Here is a 17,631-nt window from a genome sequence, read left to right as displayed (position 1 = left end):
AATTTTTGGAATGGTTTACTACGTAGTTTACATAGCAATGATATATAAAACTCCAGCAAAAAAATTTAATTCATATCCTACGTCCGGTAGCAGTTCACCTTTCATTTAATATCACGCAACGTTTTACATGACAGGCAAAATTAAATGTAAAGAATATGTTAATTTCGGCCGTTCCTGAATGTTATAATAGCGGCAAATATTTTTCTACAAAATAATATTTAAAAAATAAAAAGTTTTAAACACGATCTTATCGAGAAACTTTAGTCAAAACAACCTTCGTTATGTTTAAAGCGGGACTGAAAAACACAAACGGCGCCAGAGAAAGGAATGCTTTTATTCTTTGCTATTTTTGTAACTAATTTCAACTTCTTCCAGTATCATCAACAAACTTCAAGACGTCAAAAAGTACAATTAAATTATTACTTTCAAGTACAGTATAATGTGTCGCTCTTAACATAAGAAACCATTATGCTTTCGAATCGTTAATTGCACGATATACAACACGAATTAGCTGGCTAAATATTTATATTTCTTCCCCTTTTTTTTCTAGACACGAGGACCACCTCCGTCTCTTAACCCTTGTACCTTTTGTCAATAACGAATTTCTCGATTCATAAAAAGACGCGGCTTACAGACGATCTAAAGTCCATTTAATTCAACTTTGCCGATATCTCAAAACTCTAAACCACGCTAACTATCGATTGCTGTTGAAATTAAGCGGTTTCTTTGATTGTATATAAATACCTTCTTGAAGATCTAACATATTATTTTATTAATTCTTTTTTTCTATTATTATTATTATAGTTTAAAGTTTATCAAAGTACTGGGTAACTGTAGAAGTTTACTTAGTCTGCATAAATAGAGAGCTATTTACAGAAGGCGTGCTGCATATTTATAACATGACCGTATTTTTTTTACTGAAATAGCATCTTATGTTATTAACGTTCAGCCACCTTTTTCATTTTTCTTTTCTTTTTGAATGGTGCTCCTTGTAATGAGCTTATTGCTTCTCCACAATTAGTCTGATGTTAAATGGATGCAAGTTACACATGTGAAATGTTTCTACAAATTTATGCTTTTAAAATGGTTTTGTTGCACTAAATCTTATTCAAGTTAAACTTTTTAATTGGGTTTCAAACTATTTTTTAATTGCTTTGAACCTAATTAAGTCGTGTCTATTTTATATCTAGCTGATGACAAGAGGAAAAATCTAAAAGTTTGGCCTTTTACGATCTTACATCACGTAGATGTGAGTGAAAATCGCCCTTCGTATACATGCCGTTATCCTGAGTTTCGCACGCTGTTACTGTGGGAACTACTTCAGTTATTTTAGTGCTCGAAACATGTGGTGTATACTTGAAATGTCACCTGTAGACTACTCTCCTCCCTGGGAAAGTTGTCTTCTTTCTATTTAATGGGAAAAATGTGTGAAAAACTGCCTCCATAAATTTAGTAGACACCGACTAAAGCCGACACACACGACCAAATATTGATAATATATTTTAAATCCCAACATGTATAAAACGCGTCAATAAAGTTTGATTAATATAATAGTAATACAATATAAGGAATACGCTCAATAAATTGATACTAAACGAGATTGATTCGTAAAAACTCAGTATTAATTGATCGGATTTATGGAATAAAGAGATGCGACGTATGGGAGGACTTTCTATAGGAAGCTGACCCCGATTTAGATTGTTGACACACGGAAAGAATGAATAAACCCATGACCACTAGTTTTATTCATTGTTTTATTCACTTGGCCACTGGTAGGACACCAATGTTCAGTGGCAGTATTAATTAAACTCTGATATTCAATGTTAAAATACGCTAAAACTTAATAATATGATATCAGGAGATATCGATCAATATAATTAAAAGTTCGAGGCTTTAAATTTATGCTTAATAAATTAAGTGTACTAAGGAGCTTTGATCAATAATCCATAATTTATGATCACCATCGTGCCGTTTCACTTGTGGGAAATTTAATAAATGATTTGATAATTGTTTCAGCTTAAGTGCTCTTGAGTAACACTTCATTTAATTCTATTAATCAATGTTTATAATAGTTTTATATTGTGATACCTGAAACATCAATTACATTGATTAAAAATTGAAACTCTAATAAGAAAACTTTCTACTTTGCTAATAATAATTAAATCTGGGAATCAGTAGAAATGTTAAATTAATGATAGCAAAAGTTATCACGAAATACATTTCGAATCTCTTTACTTTTGCGATGTATAAATGTGATATAACACGCAAAATGATACTAAAATAGAACAGAAAACGAAGAATATTCACTAGAGCGATAATTCTTTTAATTTTTCGGTACTGATACAGTTAACGAAACAATCTTAAAAGCTGAGAAATTAATGAGCATAGCAAAAAAATAAGAAAAGATGAGATTCTAGACGCTTTTAGAAACGACCCGGTTTCTACTCAGCTAACTCAATGAGGATAGTAATACTTTCGTAGAATTTTTTTCCTCCCTTCCGACAGGAAGCACGATAGGATATCCTTGCAAAAGCATAAAAATACACTAAACTTTAAAAATAATTAATATGTCAAAGTTTTTAACAGGTAATAAATGTAATATTCTATCAATTTTAACCAATTCTGTGGCCTTTCTATGCCACAGAGCTTCAGCATTTCTAGCAGTTCATCAAAATTAAATGTTTAATTAAAGAATTGGAGATACTCGTACAATAATAATTTAACACTTAAAGATAGATTCAATTATTATTCAACAGTCAATAATTTAATATTCTATAATAAATTATAAATAAAATATAAGAGCGAGCAACTTGAGAAAAGCATCATCATTATGCGAATTAATAACGTTGAACGTCTTAAATTATATATATTATTATTAAAAAATAATTTATTGAAGCTGACTGAAAGTACAAAAATTTTATTCTGCTTTCATAAAATTGCATATTACGTAGAATTAAATGAAATTATAGTAATTCCATTTATGCAATCAAATTTCCCAGAAGTATTGCAACATTTTTCAATAAACGAGAATTAACAGGGAAAGAATTATAATAAATCCATTAGAGAAAAATAACTTACAATGTATTAGCCGTCGGATATTAATTTTTATATGAAAAGTGGCCATTATTAATTTTCTATCGTCCTTGAAAGCATTATAGGAAATAATTACCAGCAGGAAGCATTGATTTTTAGATTTACTTAACATAAAAATAAATTTATCTTACCGTTTACTCTTAGATACTTTTCTTAGATTTTTCTCTAGTAAATCGGCATGAATGGGTTCTGCAGATATGGCTAAACGTTTGGTTCGACCTTCCAATTTGACTTTACCATTTCTAATCGATGAATCCACCCACAAATGCATATTCATTGCCATTTGCTTAGTTAGTGGTTTCATAACCGTTTTATAAAGTTCGAGATCATTTTGCAACTGTTGAATTAGTTCGTTTTTAGCTTCTAATTCCATTTCTAGTTTGTCTATCAGTATGTCTCTTTGCCGAATTTCTTCAATTTTCTGTTGCAAAGCGTACCGAAGCTCCCTTATGGATGACATCTTCTCTAGATCGTAACGCAGCGACTTAATGAGTTATTTGTCAGGAAAAGTGCAAGCCAAGCTCTCATATAATCTTTCGCCGTTTAACAGTTACTTATAAACATAACATTGGCAGAGGACCAGAGCGGAATGAGGTTCAAGTGTCGGTGCCTCTAGACTGTTTATCGGTTTTGCACCCCAATAACGGAAATTGTGACTCCGCCTGTTCCTTGCTAAACCGAGGCTGTAAAGTTACAAAATAAAAAAATATATATACATATATATTTAGTAAATTATTAGGTAGGTGGAGATGTTCATAAACTTACGGGTTTGAGTTAGAGATACAATACACTTGGGGAATTTTTTGAAATAATTTTTTTGCGCTATTTTTAACTTGTGACAAACTTATGTAGTCATGGGTAATTCACCTGTACTAAATTTATTACCTAACTTGTTACAAAACTGAGTTTCAATATCGATATTCTGACAAAATTCTGCATTTCCACAAAAAAAAAAAAATTTCGCTTAAAAATTTTAATCATAGATAACGTCTAATACCTTCGCTATTTATCGTTTAACACGAATGAGCGGTAACCTAAATTCTGATTTAAAAAAAGAAGATTAATTTAATGCTATCGAATTAAAATTATAGAGTTTTAGTTGATGTATCATATTCGAGTTATGGAATCATCCATACGGAAAATCTGATATGGAAGTCATGTGTTAACCTTTGTCAAATTATATCCATCAAGATTACGATCGGATGCTCAATCACTCTGTTGACGCTAAGTTTGGCAACTTTCCTACTTTTATATGACAGGCGCAATACTTGAATTTAATGGATTTTCTCCGAGACGTGGACTAAATTCTGCTAAAATTGGGAAACGCATGTAACAAATCTTTAATATACAGCGTATATTTATGCTGTTTTCTATCATACTAAATGGTAAACAAATCAAATCTGTTAGCAAGATGCATTAACACGTCTGGAGACTCTCGACAATAATTATTTTCAGGGCCTTTTGAATTTTCTATTCGAATATATAATTATTTTTATTGCAGATATCTTTCAAGCAGTACTGTAACTAGGCAGGTGCAACAGGTGCACCCGCACAGGGCCCACTTGGAAGGGGGGCCCAAAATGCATCTATTTGTTTTGTTAATTTCCCAAACCTAATTAGTTAAGGAGACTAAATGCAAATTCTTGCACAGGGCACAGGAATGGCTAGTTACGGCACTGCTTTCAAGCTCAAGCAGGAGTAGGTCTCTCTATAGGCAAACAAGCAACTTGCCTATAAAAGCTTTGCCTATAAAATAACCGCTATTAAACCTGATATAGTACCTAGTCTATATTATTCTACTACACTTCTTATATTTGAAATTACAATACATAATTATAAGCTGCATTTAATCATAAAAAAATAAATAAAACTATTTTAATTATTTCATTATTCGTCAAAGCATAGTTAACACGAGCAGCAGACCGAACAGATATAATTAATATTTTATAAAACAGACTGTAAAGTACAGTACATTTATACTGTAAAATTTGCATTATAAAATATTTACATCGAACAGCATCAAAAATAATATATCAAGTGATGCGTAAGGCCAACTCCACGTGATCAATCATTCAATTAACACGCCTTTAACATATATCCTTTCAAGATAACAGGAATTTTATCTATATCCACATTTTATTAATTAACTTATGAATCAGTTAAATTGTAAATAAAACACTACTTAAGAATATTAAAAGATTCACTTAGAGGAAGAAATTGATTCTGTAATCATTGTTAACAAAATACCAGCTCCTTTTATGAATCATTTAACTGAAGCATTACGAAGAGATCAAGGTCTATTGATCAATCAGTTGACTTTCACGTGTTTGGTGATTTCTCCATTTAACTCTGACTTATTTTAATGCTTGAGAATGCTCGAAAATTAAAAAAAAAAAAAAAAAAATGAACGATTGATGTTTTAAGAAACGAAACTGGCGACAAGAGGTACGACCATTTAAACAACTACTTGGCATTATTTATCAAAGGCAGTACTTGAACTATAAGTTGACTTCTATATCGATTTAACAACAGCGAGGACAACAGACCTCCTGTATTTATAGGAAACACAATAATTGCTAACGTTCTATAAATAGAATTCCACTTGGGGGTGACGCCAGGGCGACACTTGTTCGCTAATCTGTCTCCTCTGTCGACTCGATACATCGGTTTGTAACAATTGTATACACGATAAGCGCTCTAGTAGATGTTTAAAATCACTTTTAAAAAGAATATAGCTACAAAGTCACATACAGACATAAAAACGCACAATTCCAAGCGCTGCAGTTTATTGTAGAGAGCCAAACGCACGATACTGAGCGTTACAATTGTTGTAGTGAGTCAAACGCACAATACTGAGCGCTGCAATTGTTATAATGAGTCAAACGCACAATACTGAGCGCTGCAATTGTTGCAGAGAGCCAAACTCACGATACAAAAATCGTTCATTTTGAGAAAATTAAAACTAACAATAATAAGTGATTTCATACATTTTCTCTATCATTAACTACGTATTAAATTTAAGTATCATCAAAAATAGTTACACATATTTTACTTCAAAAAACGAAACACAGATGGCGCAACAAAACAGACAGGCACATCTAATAGAAAATATGAAATATAAATGTCTTTATGTAAAAATATATTTATTTTAGGAAAATAACGCAGATGGATTTATAAAAAGATAAAAATGCAACCGGCTTACGATCGGTTAGAGCTAGAAGAGAATAGTTTCAAGGTGAACAAGGTGTAGTACTTGACACACGACCTTGGCGGTAGATGCTATTTATAGTTCAATGGAGCGAAGTGTAGAACTTTATTCGGTCACGTGATTTTCACTTTTAGTAAAAAAAAAAAAAAAGAAAAAGAAAAGAAAACAAGTAAAGGGAGAACAAAAATGTCGGCTGCAACTTTTACTTTATACAAACTTAATGGATATTTTTAGTGTCTAGGAATATTTGGGAGTTCGTTCTTTCCGGGAAATGAAGTCCAGTCTGTTTCACGGAAATCTTTTATCTATTTTTAGAAACTTTTTTCAATTTACATATTTTGAAGGAGACTTTTGATATATTCCAGGTTCTTTACGAGAGTGTTTTGATTTATTTGATGATTTCTAGCGTGTTTTAACGAGACTTTTGCTGTACGATGATTTAGTGGGCATTTTCCTTAAATAGGACTTCTATTTTGTTTGTAAATATTTTATAATTTTATAGTTTATTTTATCGATTATATAATTACAGTAATCAATATTTTTCCTTCATGTAAGCTAAATTCTAGAGTACAAATTCTATAATTCGCTTTATTAATCAAGAAAAAGCGCGTTTAAATTTTGAATACTTTAAATTTAAGATAATTTTATTTATTTAATTTCAAGTATTAATTATGGTTTGCATCAAAACTTCTTTATTTTTGTCAGTTTATGGGATTTTTTGAGTTTATTATTATTTTTTTAGATATTAAAAATGTTTTAAGGATTCTTAAAGATATTAAACATTTTGCCAGACGTGCAATTAAAAATTTAAGAGAGTTTTTTGTAAAATTAGAAAATTGCTTCGTTTTTATGAGTACGATCAAACATCTCAACAACGGCCACCGGCAGGAAAAATGATTTATTGTTTGATGGCCGTTGTTTAGAGGTGACCGCTATTGGAGGTTCGACTCAATATGATTTAATATTTTATTAAAAATATTAACAATAATCAAAATATTCAAGAATTTTTCAATTAGATCTTTCAAAACAAGTAAACAATACATGCAAAAATAATTAAATATTCATTTTACAAACAAAATATTTACTTTAAACAATACTTGATCATAAGTATTAACTACAGTACGTTCTCGGTTATCCGGCCGTTCGCTAGTTCGAAACGTCCAGTAATCCGACATTATCGCCAAGTGTACAAGATTCTCACTAGTTCAAACTCCAATCTCTACTAACTTTCCCACTGTTCGTTTCAATTTCCCACTAAATGTAGTGGGAATTACCAACTCGGCAACATTGATTACCGGCGACGGAAGCACGTACGGATATTTCGATCAATAGGACCTGTGTTTTGCTGCATCATTAACAGTTGACTACGTGCCATTGAATTCACCTTACTTTCAATAATACGGCCATCCCTTTATATGTTTCCGGTGCCGTACGGTACATGTCGGATTTTCAAGATTGCATTGCACTTACAATTGAAAAATTTTAAACTTTTACATGTAAAATCGCCTGTAACGCATTTCAATCTTACATAAGTTTAATTTTGTTTTATTATGTATACATTTCTATTGTTTATGATTAGTCATGTATTCCCGGTCACGTGACCGGTGTTTCTATTCTTATCGCAATCTATAAATAACCCGACCAATTTAACTCGTTTGCAATAATTATAACTGTTTATCAATTCCGAACACCCTCCAGCCGATTTAATTTTAAGAAGAAAAAAAAATCAATCAATAAATAAGTTATAAAAATTCTAGTGTTTTTTAATTATAACGAATCACGTGATTTGGGTCAGCAGCTTTCCCGTACGGTTGCATTATATATAAATATCTTTTCTCTCGTTTAAACTTTACCTCTTCCAATATTTTCGATAAGCAAATCCGACACACGTTATCGTGTTACGTTTGGCTTTTACGTTGCACCGTCACGTGACCGAATATTTAAAATTTTTCAATTAGAACATACTTTTTCACAATTAAATTCTTATTTTTAAAAAAGCTCGGATATTGTTACGACGTCACGTACGCCGTATTATTACGTTTCCAAACGGTGCCTATTCCGTGATCGTAACACGGCAACGTGACTAACAATATTTACGTAACGGGGCGCAAAGACGAATTTTTTTGTCGATCACGTGAGCGAGAATTTAGTTAATATTTCTGACGTAATAGCGAACACGTGACCGATCGAATACGTTCGGATTAATTAATAAAAGGAATTAGATGAGGAATTTTAACTGGCTAACCGACGCCATTACGTTCCTCATTCCACCCACTTCGTCCTGCTAAGTCAGGTCTGATAACCCTGCTAAAAATAGAAAACGACCTCTGACTCGCCAAATGATAAACATGTTGGTGCAGTTTACTGTGTTAACCTTGTTCCAACTCTAGTTTAAAATATTCGAATTTTTAACAGCAGGGTGTCTTGTCTTTCCGTCTAGTTGCGTGCTGTTTAATTAACAATTTCTACTCGCTATAATTTTAAAAATTCTACTTCGTGCAGGTGAAGCTATTCTAAGAATTTTTTTATTAATTACCCTCGTTTACGTGTTTTGTAGTACAGGTATACGTTTTAATTCTCCAAAAACACACAAGTTTGTGAAGTGGGACTGCGTTAAACCGTGCAACCTATGTCCAACAGTTGGGCCTTAAGTGAGGATACGTCCTTCAATTTTATTTTCAACCTTTATTAACGAGATTGAAATCTGATGCTTTTACATCAAACGAAATTTTCTGAGTGCGTCTGGACCCAACAACATTAATGGCGTCCTACATACAAACAGAAAGCTCCTGTCCAAGTGTGCACTGGGATCCAATTACTGCAGAGAATTACACAAATAGTGCAAGTGTTGGTCTAGCAAAGTGCGGAAGGACGTTGGCATACGATTACTACTTAAGAGCCATTCACGACTATATTGTTTTTTATATATTGAGTGTTTTTTTAATCTTTCTAGTTTTAGCTTTGTATATAAGATTCAATTTTCTCTTCCTTATGAACAATACGATAAAATCTTACGTCTTACAATCTATAAGATGGCACTAGACTTGATAGGCCAGGTCTAGACCCGGTCTACCAAGTCTGCTTTAAAGTATATTCGCATTAATATTTAAATAAAACAGTGTTTACAAATATTCGTTGTAAACACTGTTTTATTTAAACATATTTTCGTGATGAAAAGTCGTAAGAGTTACTGTGTAGGTCTAAACATGGATATCGATCCGGACATATCCCTCAATATTTTTATACCAGCAAATTGTTCCCCTTCCAAATATATACATATTTTTATTTTATGCCATAATACAAACATTAGGAGTAGAAACGAATATGCTATACTCGATAATGCGAAATTTTTCCTACTTATTATCATTGGCCCGACTCCCCAATAATGTACTGTATAGATCGACGCCAATGGGCTTACATCACAGATAACGATAGAATATCTGCCCTTTAGACATTATATCATATACATCAAACAATTAACTTGTAGATACAAATATTTTAATTAAATTCTTATCTTAATTCTATGTCAACTTTCATCCATCGCCATATTAATTTTTTAAGGTAAAAAAAGTATTGTCTATCCATAATGTAGCTTACACGAGGATAAAATATCTTCGTAAATTTAAATTTAATTTAAGTTTTGGCACAACTTACAGTTATTACATAAAATTAATTATATAATCATGCGTGAAGGAAGATTAATATAATATGTTGCAATAGAAAATAATGTTTAATTTAAAAATCCATTATGCATAAGAAACATCGGGACCTAGTTTAAAATGGAAATATAATATTTAGAAACTATTACATACAGAATAATTATAAAATAGTGATTAATTATTACGTTACATGTAAAATAAAGGAGCATATAGTGTGCTTTAACGCTATATCTTGTATAAAGAAATAATAGATGTATTGTTTTACAGTATACTTTATAGTGAAAATAGTATTTAGATACGATGTTAAAAATAGATAATATGAGTAAATAATTTACTGATATGGCAATATAAAAGTAGTTTATATACGAATGTAAACAGCACATGTTGCAAATGTTTATAACAATGGCATTTAAACCGTACAGCTGAGTCATACACAGAAACACACACATACAGAGACAAACGCTAGTGTATTGACCTAATTGATTGAGCTTGCGAAATCTTGTAAATAATTGAAATATTTAGAGGAGTATCCTGCGACGAATTATGTTTGATATGTAACAAAGAATTATTTTTGAGTATCTTTTTGTTCTTTATTTTAAACACCGAGCGGTAAACAGTAGATAGCATTTTATTAACAATGCCAAGGAGACGGAGTATAAACAGTGTCGTGTGTCTATAAGGAGAGTGCCTTTGTCTCTCAATGACACTTGCTCCTTACAAAGAGTGCTTTCTTCGTTCTTATGATAGTCGACGACAGCTGTTCGGGTTTTTTTTTATCGTGCTACCTGCTTATTCACTTAATGTCGAGTGGCACATTTGTACTTCACATTTCTAGCTAACAGATTTATGTCTGTATTAAAACTTTCCGTGATTGACTGTACATTTGTGTGACACTTAAGACTGCGTGCAGACAGTTTTTTATAATGTTCAGTGAATAGGATTTTTATTAATTGACTCTAAACTGTGTGAGACTGAGTACACGTTAACCAATTTTCTCGTTTAAAATAAATGCATACTAGAGCACATTCATCTGTATCATAATAAACACTTATCATCACATAATACATGCTGTTTAATCAAAATTAATATAACAGACAAATGAGCTGTTCCAGAAACACGAAGAAAGTATGAGAAGATCCAATTATAGTAACAAAGATGTAACACGTGATTGTAAAACAAACATGAAGTTACGTAAAGTGTCATCGCTTCTGGCGGAAATGAGGTTCAAAGGTCAGCGATCTTTACTAAAAATACTTCAACCTCCCACATGGAAAATGTCTAACGCATTTCTATTTTACAACAGTAACAATTTGTACCATTCGCATCATCTTATTTATTGTATTGTATGCTTAGAAAGTATTATACTACAAATTAAGTGAAGTTCCTAACCAATTTTAATACTTTCATAGCGAACGTGATTTGAAGTATATAATCTCATACTTAAAAAGAATTTTTATATTAAACAGTACAGGAAATTCCCTGAAGCAATGTAAGTAACCCGGAGCCAAGAATGTCGCCTCTACTACTACTAATACTGAAGTAACAAACTTCAGCGTGCATTATTTAAATAAAATAATTTACTCATTTAATTAAAACCATAAAAATTGTAAAAATAATTATTTAAACTTAAACTTGTCTTTTGTACTATGATAAAGTTCAGAGTTCTCTTCTGTAGTACGGTAATAGTATTTTGTGTAATCGTGTACGATTTCATTACTATTTTCTTATACATCAACTTACTTCTACGCGTTAGAAAAATAATATAGCAGAATAATATTGCAAAAACTTCTATTTTTTAAATATTTTTTCAAAGTGGAAGCGTGCCAATAAAGCTACTACAGCATTAATCTTTCATATAACACGCATACGGGATGCGCTTAGAGCTTCTTCAAACTGGAAAAACTCATTCTACAAGCTCGTGTTGTAACAACTAAATGCTTCTTTAGGAAGAAGAACGAGTTCGAGTGATGCTAAAAAAGTATTTTTTAAATATTTCTGTAGTATTTAGTTGACTATCAAAGCCATAAATTATTGTCATAGCAGTATACGTCTAAGCAAAGACGTGGAAGTAAGAGAATATATGAATCATTGATTAAACTTTATTAATTTATCAAAATATAGGTCGGACTTCGATAAGATGCTTCTACATGTATAAATATAGATTTTTATCTCGAAGGTGCAAAGTATCAAATTCCAAATTCGACTTTCTTTATCTTGTTGTTGGCAGGAAAATAATCTCTTTTCCTACTTTTTAGAATTTATTTTTGGTCAAGATTTTGGCAGAAATTTATTTTCAACAACTTCGAATTTCGAATAATTTCTATTTTGAAAACATTTGGGATATTTCTAAGGAGTAAAATTGAAATTTTGGATACTTTCGAAGCCTTATTTGTGGTCTAGTTACTGTTTATTGTAGATTAAAGTAAACAAACAAGGGCTTTGATGTGTAACATATGCTTAAAATCTCAGGGTAAAAGCTACACAACTTTACAAAATTCTGCTTCAGTACAGTAGCATTACAACACTTATCAATAAAGATAAAAAAAATAAATTTCCCTCTTCAAAATTATGGATTATGTACTTAGATATACATACATAAATCAGGAGTATGTTTAATCCAAAAGTTAATATATTTAACACTTCTAGAGTAATAATAACTGCAGACAAAAATATTATCTTGATAAGTAAGAAAAAAAAATAACCTTCTGTGCTATTAATAAGTGAAAGTATATATTAAAAAAATAAATATTATGTGTTTATTTTTTATTCTTGTAACAGCATTTTAAATGAGTTACAGTTTGAAGGTCTTCCAAACAGTAATGTATGTGAATAATGACTGAGTTGCAAACTGTGTTGCATACTATGATGAAGTAATGCTAATAAAATATTAATTAAAACAGTAGAAGTTGATATTACTATAGTAGTATGTACTCTTTCTATTAATTTAATATACAATCTACAAATAATGCCGCTTTAATTAACTATATATAACTGTAGGCAGTATATAAACTCTTCAAACCGCTCTTCAATTCGGAGTAAGTAGTGATGCTATTATAATACTAATCACTAGTAGCCAAATGATAATGAGACCTGGGCCAAATACATAAAATTATTATATTAAAGTAAAATAAAGACCCTTAATTCCTCTGGGGTCAGGGCAATTTGTCACCTCTGGGTTTCCCTGAGGACTTTAATACTGATAATTTTGAAGGTAATCTAATTATTGAATGTTTATATTAAGAAGTTGACTTAATATTTATCTGTATGAAAGCTTAATGTTATGTTGTTAGTAACAGGGCGCTCTTATTAATTTTTATATTTTAATAACGTAATAGAGAATCTTCTCAGTAAATAGTCATATAGTCTAGTGTTATAATATACTGTAGTAGCACGAGAATGAAGCATAAAAAAGTGACATCCGCAAAGTCAATGTAACTTAATATAAAGATTGTGCCCATTGAGAGCGAACTTACTACCAGGATATTAAATTAATAAATTGAATTTAAACTAATATAAATGCTACTATATTTATATATATAAATACACTTGGAGATGTATGCGGAAAAGGTATTTATTGTAGTTTTTCCTCAACAGAATCTATTATTAAAATATTATTGTTCTGTTAGAATACAGAAAATTTGTTATAAAAAGTAGTATAAAAGTAGATTTAGATAATGCAGAAAGTTCTGTTTGTTACTTTTATTATAGAAATACAATACTACTGTACTGTACGTACTGTACTTTCGAGGTTAGAACTAGATTGAGATGGAAAATACAAGAACAAGATAATTTATGACATATTTTCATACTCAAAGTCGATTATTATAGTGTAATTGTACTAGTTTAGTACAAAGATGTCTTGCTGCTACGGCCGGATTTAACCTAAACAAGTCTCATATTTATACCTTTATCATAATTAGGTAGAGAAGGGCCACAAGTCTAGTAAGTCCAGCCCTGATTGCTTCTATTAAATGTTCTTTAAAGCATAATTTCAGAAGTAGAATCTTCTGAAGAGGGTTGCAAAGAGGATGATTTTCATCATATTCTTTTCGCAAGTGAAGTCCGTTAAAATTTTATAATACTATATATTATATTAATGAAAATATATAACCTTGTTAAGATATTGCTCAACATGATATTTACTTATAACATAGCTGAACATTTTTAAATTTCTAAAAGGCAAATGCAAAATATACGCTTCTTGTAGATTCGGTTATGGACATTAAACAGTGAAGAATTTTTTCGACAAAAACAAGATTAAAAAAAAAGAAGTAAAGCAGCCTGGAAGACGTCGTGTAGCATAGAACTTTTCCAAAATAGGCCAGAAACTTGTAGACTGCAAATCTTATTTTGCAACGTCTTTTGTCCTAGATTGGAAAATGTTTAACATTGACACACAACCAGATTATGCTTAATCATCAATCAATAATAAGAAAAAAATAACCATTACTATCACAAATTGATCATCATCATCGTCATCTTTCTCGTAAAGATGTGATTAAGGTGTGGAAACGAACGGCGGGAGATAATTATAGATGCAGAAGCACGTAACAACAAGCAAAGCTATATCCTGTACTTTTAAGTGACTATAAAATAGCACATTTTTAGTTTACTACGTACGTGATTTTTTAATTAAGATTCATTGAAATTCTACACAGTGCAATAATTAAGATATACATCTTGTTCTTAATTAAGTTTAATTATTGCAAAATTCACAGAAAAAAAAAGAGAAAGAGAAATATTTAAAAATTTATAAAACTCTACCTGCTTATGATGTGTCGAAGCAGGTGTAGATACCTTCTAAATTCACTAGACGCATATGTTATACCATTATCCCAAAGAATATTTAAGAAATAATATACAAAATCCTTAAATTGAACCCAACTAGGCTGCAATTCCATCGTTGTTAAAATCTAAATAGCACTAAAGCTGTAAATTCTGGAACGAGCTCCGAATGTTTCTCTTAAATTGTAACACCCTTTCTGTACACCGCGCAAATACACCTAGCATCTATTTTTAGTAACAGAAAAAGCTGAACTTACCTAACAGATTTAGGATATTCTGGAAACGTAGTCTGTATAAGTTCTTGAATGTTTTTTAAGGAGTGTGGTTCTGCCGATATACCCTGTGCCCTTACTTTCCTCCTACCGTTGCCACTGCATCGATTATAGGGCACTAAAACGGATTTATACTTATCCACGAGGCTCTTTAGCCTCATGATCTCCTCTTCCTTCTCCATCAATAACTCCCGAAGCTTTCTAATCATCTCTTCTTGGGTTCTCACCACTTCGCTGATGGGATCTTCTATAAAATCCATCATCCGTTTAGGATTTGGAGGATTGTTTTCGTACAGCAAGTGAGAGAAGAAGGGCAACGATTCTACTTTTTCAGGAGTCATTCAAACAGTTCTTGTTGGATGGATTCTTACTGTCAATATCGTTAAATTACGTTTTGAATTTTGAAAATTGATGAAGACGAGGACGAACAGCGTATCATAATATCATTGTTATCAAAACAGCGTGGATGCTAGCCGGTGTTGAAGTGCATACCGATCGACTCCGTTGAGCGTAGTGGTGATCGCGCCGAGGGAGAACTTGCGTGACGTCAGCGGCAGTGTATGATGGGATATCGCCGCTTTATCTACTTGTCATATGTGTATATCATGAACGTCTGTCACTTCATAATTTAGGACGACTCTCTTCTCAGCAATTGCACTACTCGTTTAAGTAAATTTTATTCGATATTTATCATTTAAAACAAAGAAACATCTAATATACAAATTACTTTAAAGTCTGAATTAATTTAAAATTTTTATTATCTGTATAATAATAATAATACGATCTGAATAAAGATGAATAGGTACATATATATTTTATAATTTAAAAATATTATATAACTAACAACCTGTTTAAGAATTCGGTTCTCCCACACGTACATTTACATTTTTACATCAATTAAATTGACCCAAAGTAAAATTCTTATCCATTAAAACCAACTAAAAATCTTATCTCTGCTCATATTTGCATATCGATAATCTGGAACTTTGCACATTAAACTTGTAAATACATAAATAAGTTTCTAAAAATAAAGATTATTATAATCTTTGTTAGGATGTATATGCATGTTAATGCATTTTTTATGGTGATTAAAATGGAAATGAATTGCATAATATCAAATCCGGATGCATCAAGCTGATGTTTTAATTATACATATTAATGAGTTAATGTAGTTGATTAAAAGTATTCATGTTTATATTTAGGTGTACCTCTAGGATATAAATCTGGTAAAGAAACAAAGAAGAAATTACAAAATTAATGACAAAAAGTACATTTCTCCACTTAAAAAATGCGTAGGAAGCAGAACAAGTCGAGAAAGATTCACCCTTTAAAATATTTCTCTGAAATTCCATTTTTGAAAGCTAAAAAAATATCATATTTACTTTCTTAAGCTGAAGAATTTAAGATTCTTCCATAAATCTGATAAGTTCATTTCTATTTTTAAGTATATTACCAATCATTTACGCATTTTTGACACTTTAAATCACCCTTTAACTCAGACAGAACTATTCGCCACTTAAACTTCTTTTCATATTTCAATTTACCACTAAAGCAGAACAACGCAGAGACCACGACTTTATGACTAAGATGCCTTCCTTTTATAACTTCAAAAATATATTTATATAATCAAATATATAACTAAATATATAGCATTATTCGCATTTTAGCCGCGTGTCGCAAGAAAACCCTCTGGGCACGTATCGTGTCTGATGTACTATGTACTGTACAAACAACACACTAGTCAAGATGGTGCTTGGCCCTATAGACACGTGTCTTGTTCGAACATTAATGCAGACAGTTAAGCTTGATAAGATAGAGTCCTTAATATAGTAAACATTTATAGAAAGAACGTGATAAGAATTAAATTAGTAGTTAAATATTTTTTTTTTTTTTTTTTTTGTGGTTTAAGGCCCTTTACCACTCAAAAAGAGTATAAAAAGGCCCCAGTAGTTAAATATTAGTAGACAATGCCTATTAGATAAAAAGTAATATTATAATAATCCATATTTTCTGTATGGTAATTAATTTCTGATAGAAACTGTTTTTAATTTATATCTCATTTGTACGGCTATAATTACTGTACTTTACGTACATTATTTGCATTTTAGTGGTGTAATTTTTTAAATTTGGGCTTATTAATGGTATAGCCTTGCCTGAGAAGATAAGAACTACTCATCAAACAGGGAGTTTACTAGTAAAGTTCAACAACTTGCTAGAAAATCACATTTCTTTAACAATAAACTCTTCTTGTAATAACGTCCACTTCTTATTGTTCCACTTTAAGCTCGATAGTTTTCCGTCAATTGTTTCTAAAATTATCTTTGAAAGAGCTCCGAATGACGTCAAAGAAAAGTTATCTGCAAGGATCGATATCCTTTAAGATTTAAACTAGACCTTGTGCTGTTCAATAGATCCTTAAACTGAACGAAATTCTTTAGTAAAAGCGTTGTACTGAAAAGAATTTATATTATAAACTAAGGATTATTTAAATTATAAATTATTTTTATCACGTTTGCTTATTTACATAATACAGTATCTATCTGTCTGCTAGATATATTCGTATTCTAATTTAAGAAGAATGTTCCTGAAGTTTTGCAATGTTATATTTATTCGC

General features: G+C 31.0%; 2 protein-coding genes and 1 long non-coding RNA gene across 5 annotated transcripts in view; 1 reads left to right on the top strand and 2 right to left on the bottom strand.

The window, feature by feature from the left end:
• for (cGMP-dependent protein kinase for) overlaps window positions 1–15,561 on the bottom strand; it is a 51,947-nt gene extending 36,386 nt beyond the window's left edge. The window contains exon 1 of one of the 3 annotated variants that reach the window (XM_067283686.1): window positions 15,003–15,561. In XM_067283686.1, the coding sequence (XP_067139787.1) occupies window positions 15,003–15,358 (356 nt within the window). In that variant the 5' untranslated portion in view covers window positions 15,359–15,561. Of the gene's footprint in view, window positions 1–3,224; window positions 3,747–14,724; window positions 14,955–15,002 lie in introns of those variants that run through there. The other 2 variants (XM_067283688.1, XM_067283687.1) reach the window with 2 other exon arrangements.
• The window catches only part of LOC136986207 (uncharacterized), a 129,536-nt gene that overhangs the window by 60,327 nt on the left and 51,578 nt on the right, over window positions 1–17,631 (bottom strand). The gene's annotated exons all lie outside the window — the stretch shown is intronic.
• LOC136986203 (uncharacterized) overlaps window positions 13,407–17,631 on the top strand; it is a 47,022-nt gene continuing 42,797 nt past the window's right edge. The window contains exon 1 of the mRNA XM_067283691.1: window positions 13,407–13,527. Within this exon, the coding sequence (XP_067139792.1) occupies window positions 13,513–13,527 (15 nt within the window). The 5' untranslated portion in view covers window positions 13,407–13,512. The remainder of the gene's footprint in view (window positions 13,528–17,631) is intronic.

Source organism: Centruroides vittatus, unplaced genomic scaffold, assembly GCF_030686945.1.
Source record: "Centruroides vittatus isolate TY-2023 unplaced genomic scaffold, ASM3068694v2 scaffold_1015, whole genome shotgun sequence".
NCBI classification, from domain to species: Eukaryota; Metazoa; Arthropoda; class Arachnida; order Scorpiones; family Buthidae; genus Centruroides; species Centruroides vittatus.
Note: the sequence above shows the minus strand (reverse complement) of the source record. Positions and strands in the feature narration are given on the sequence as shown.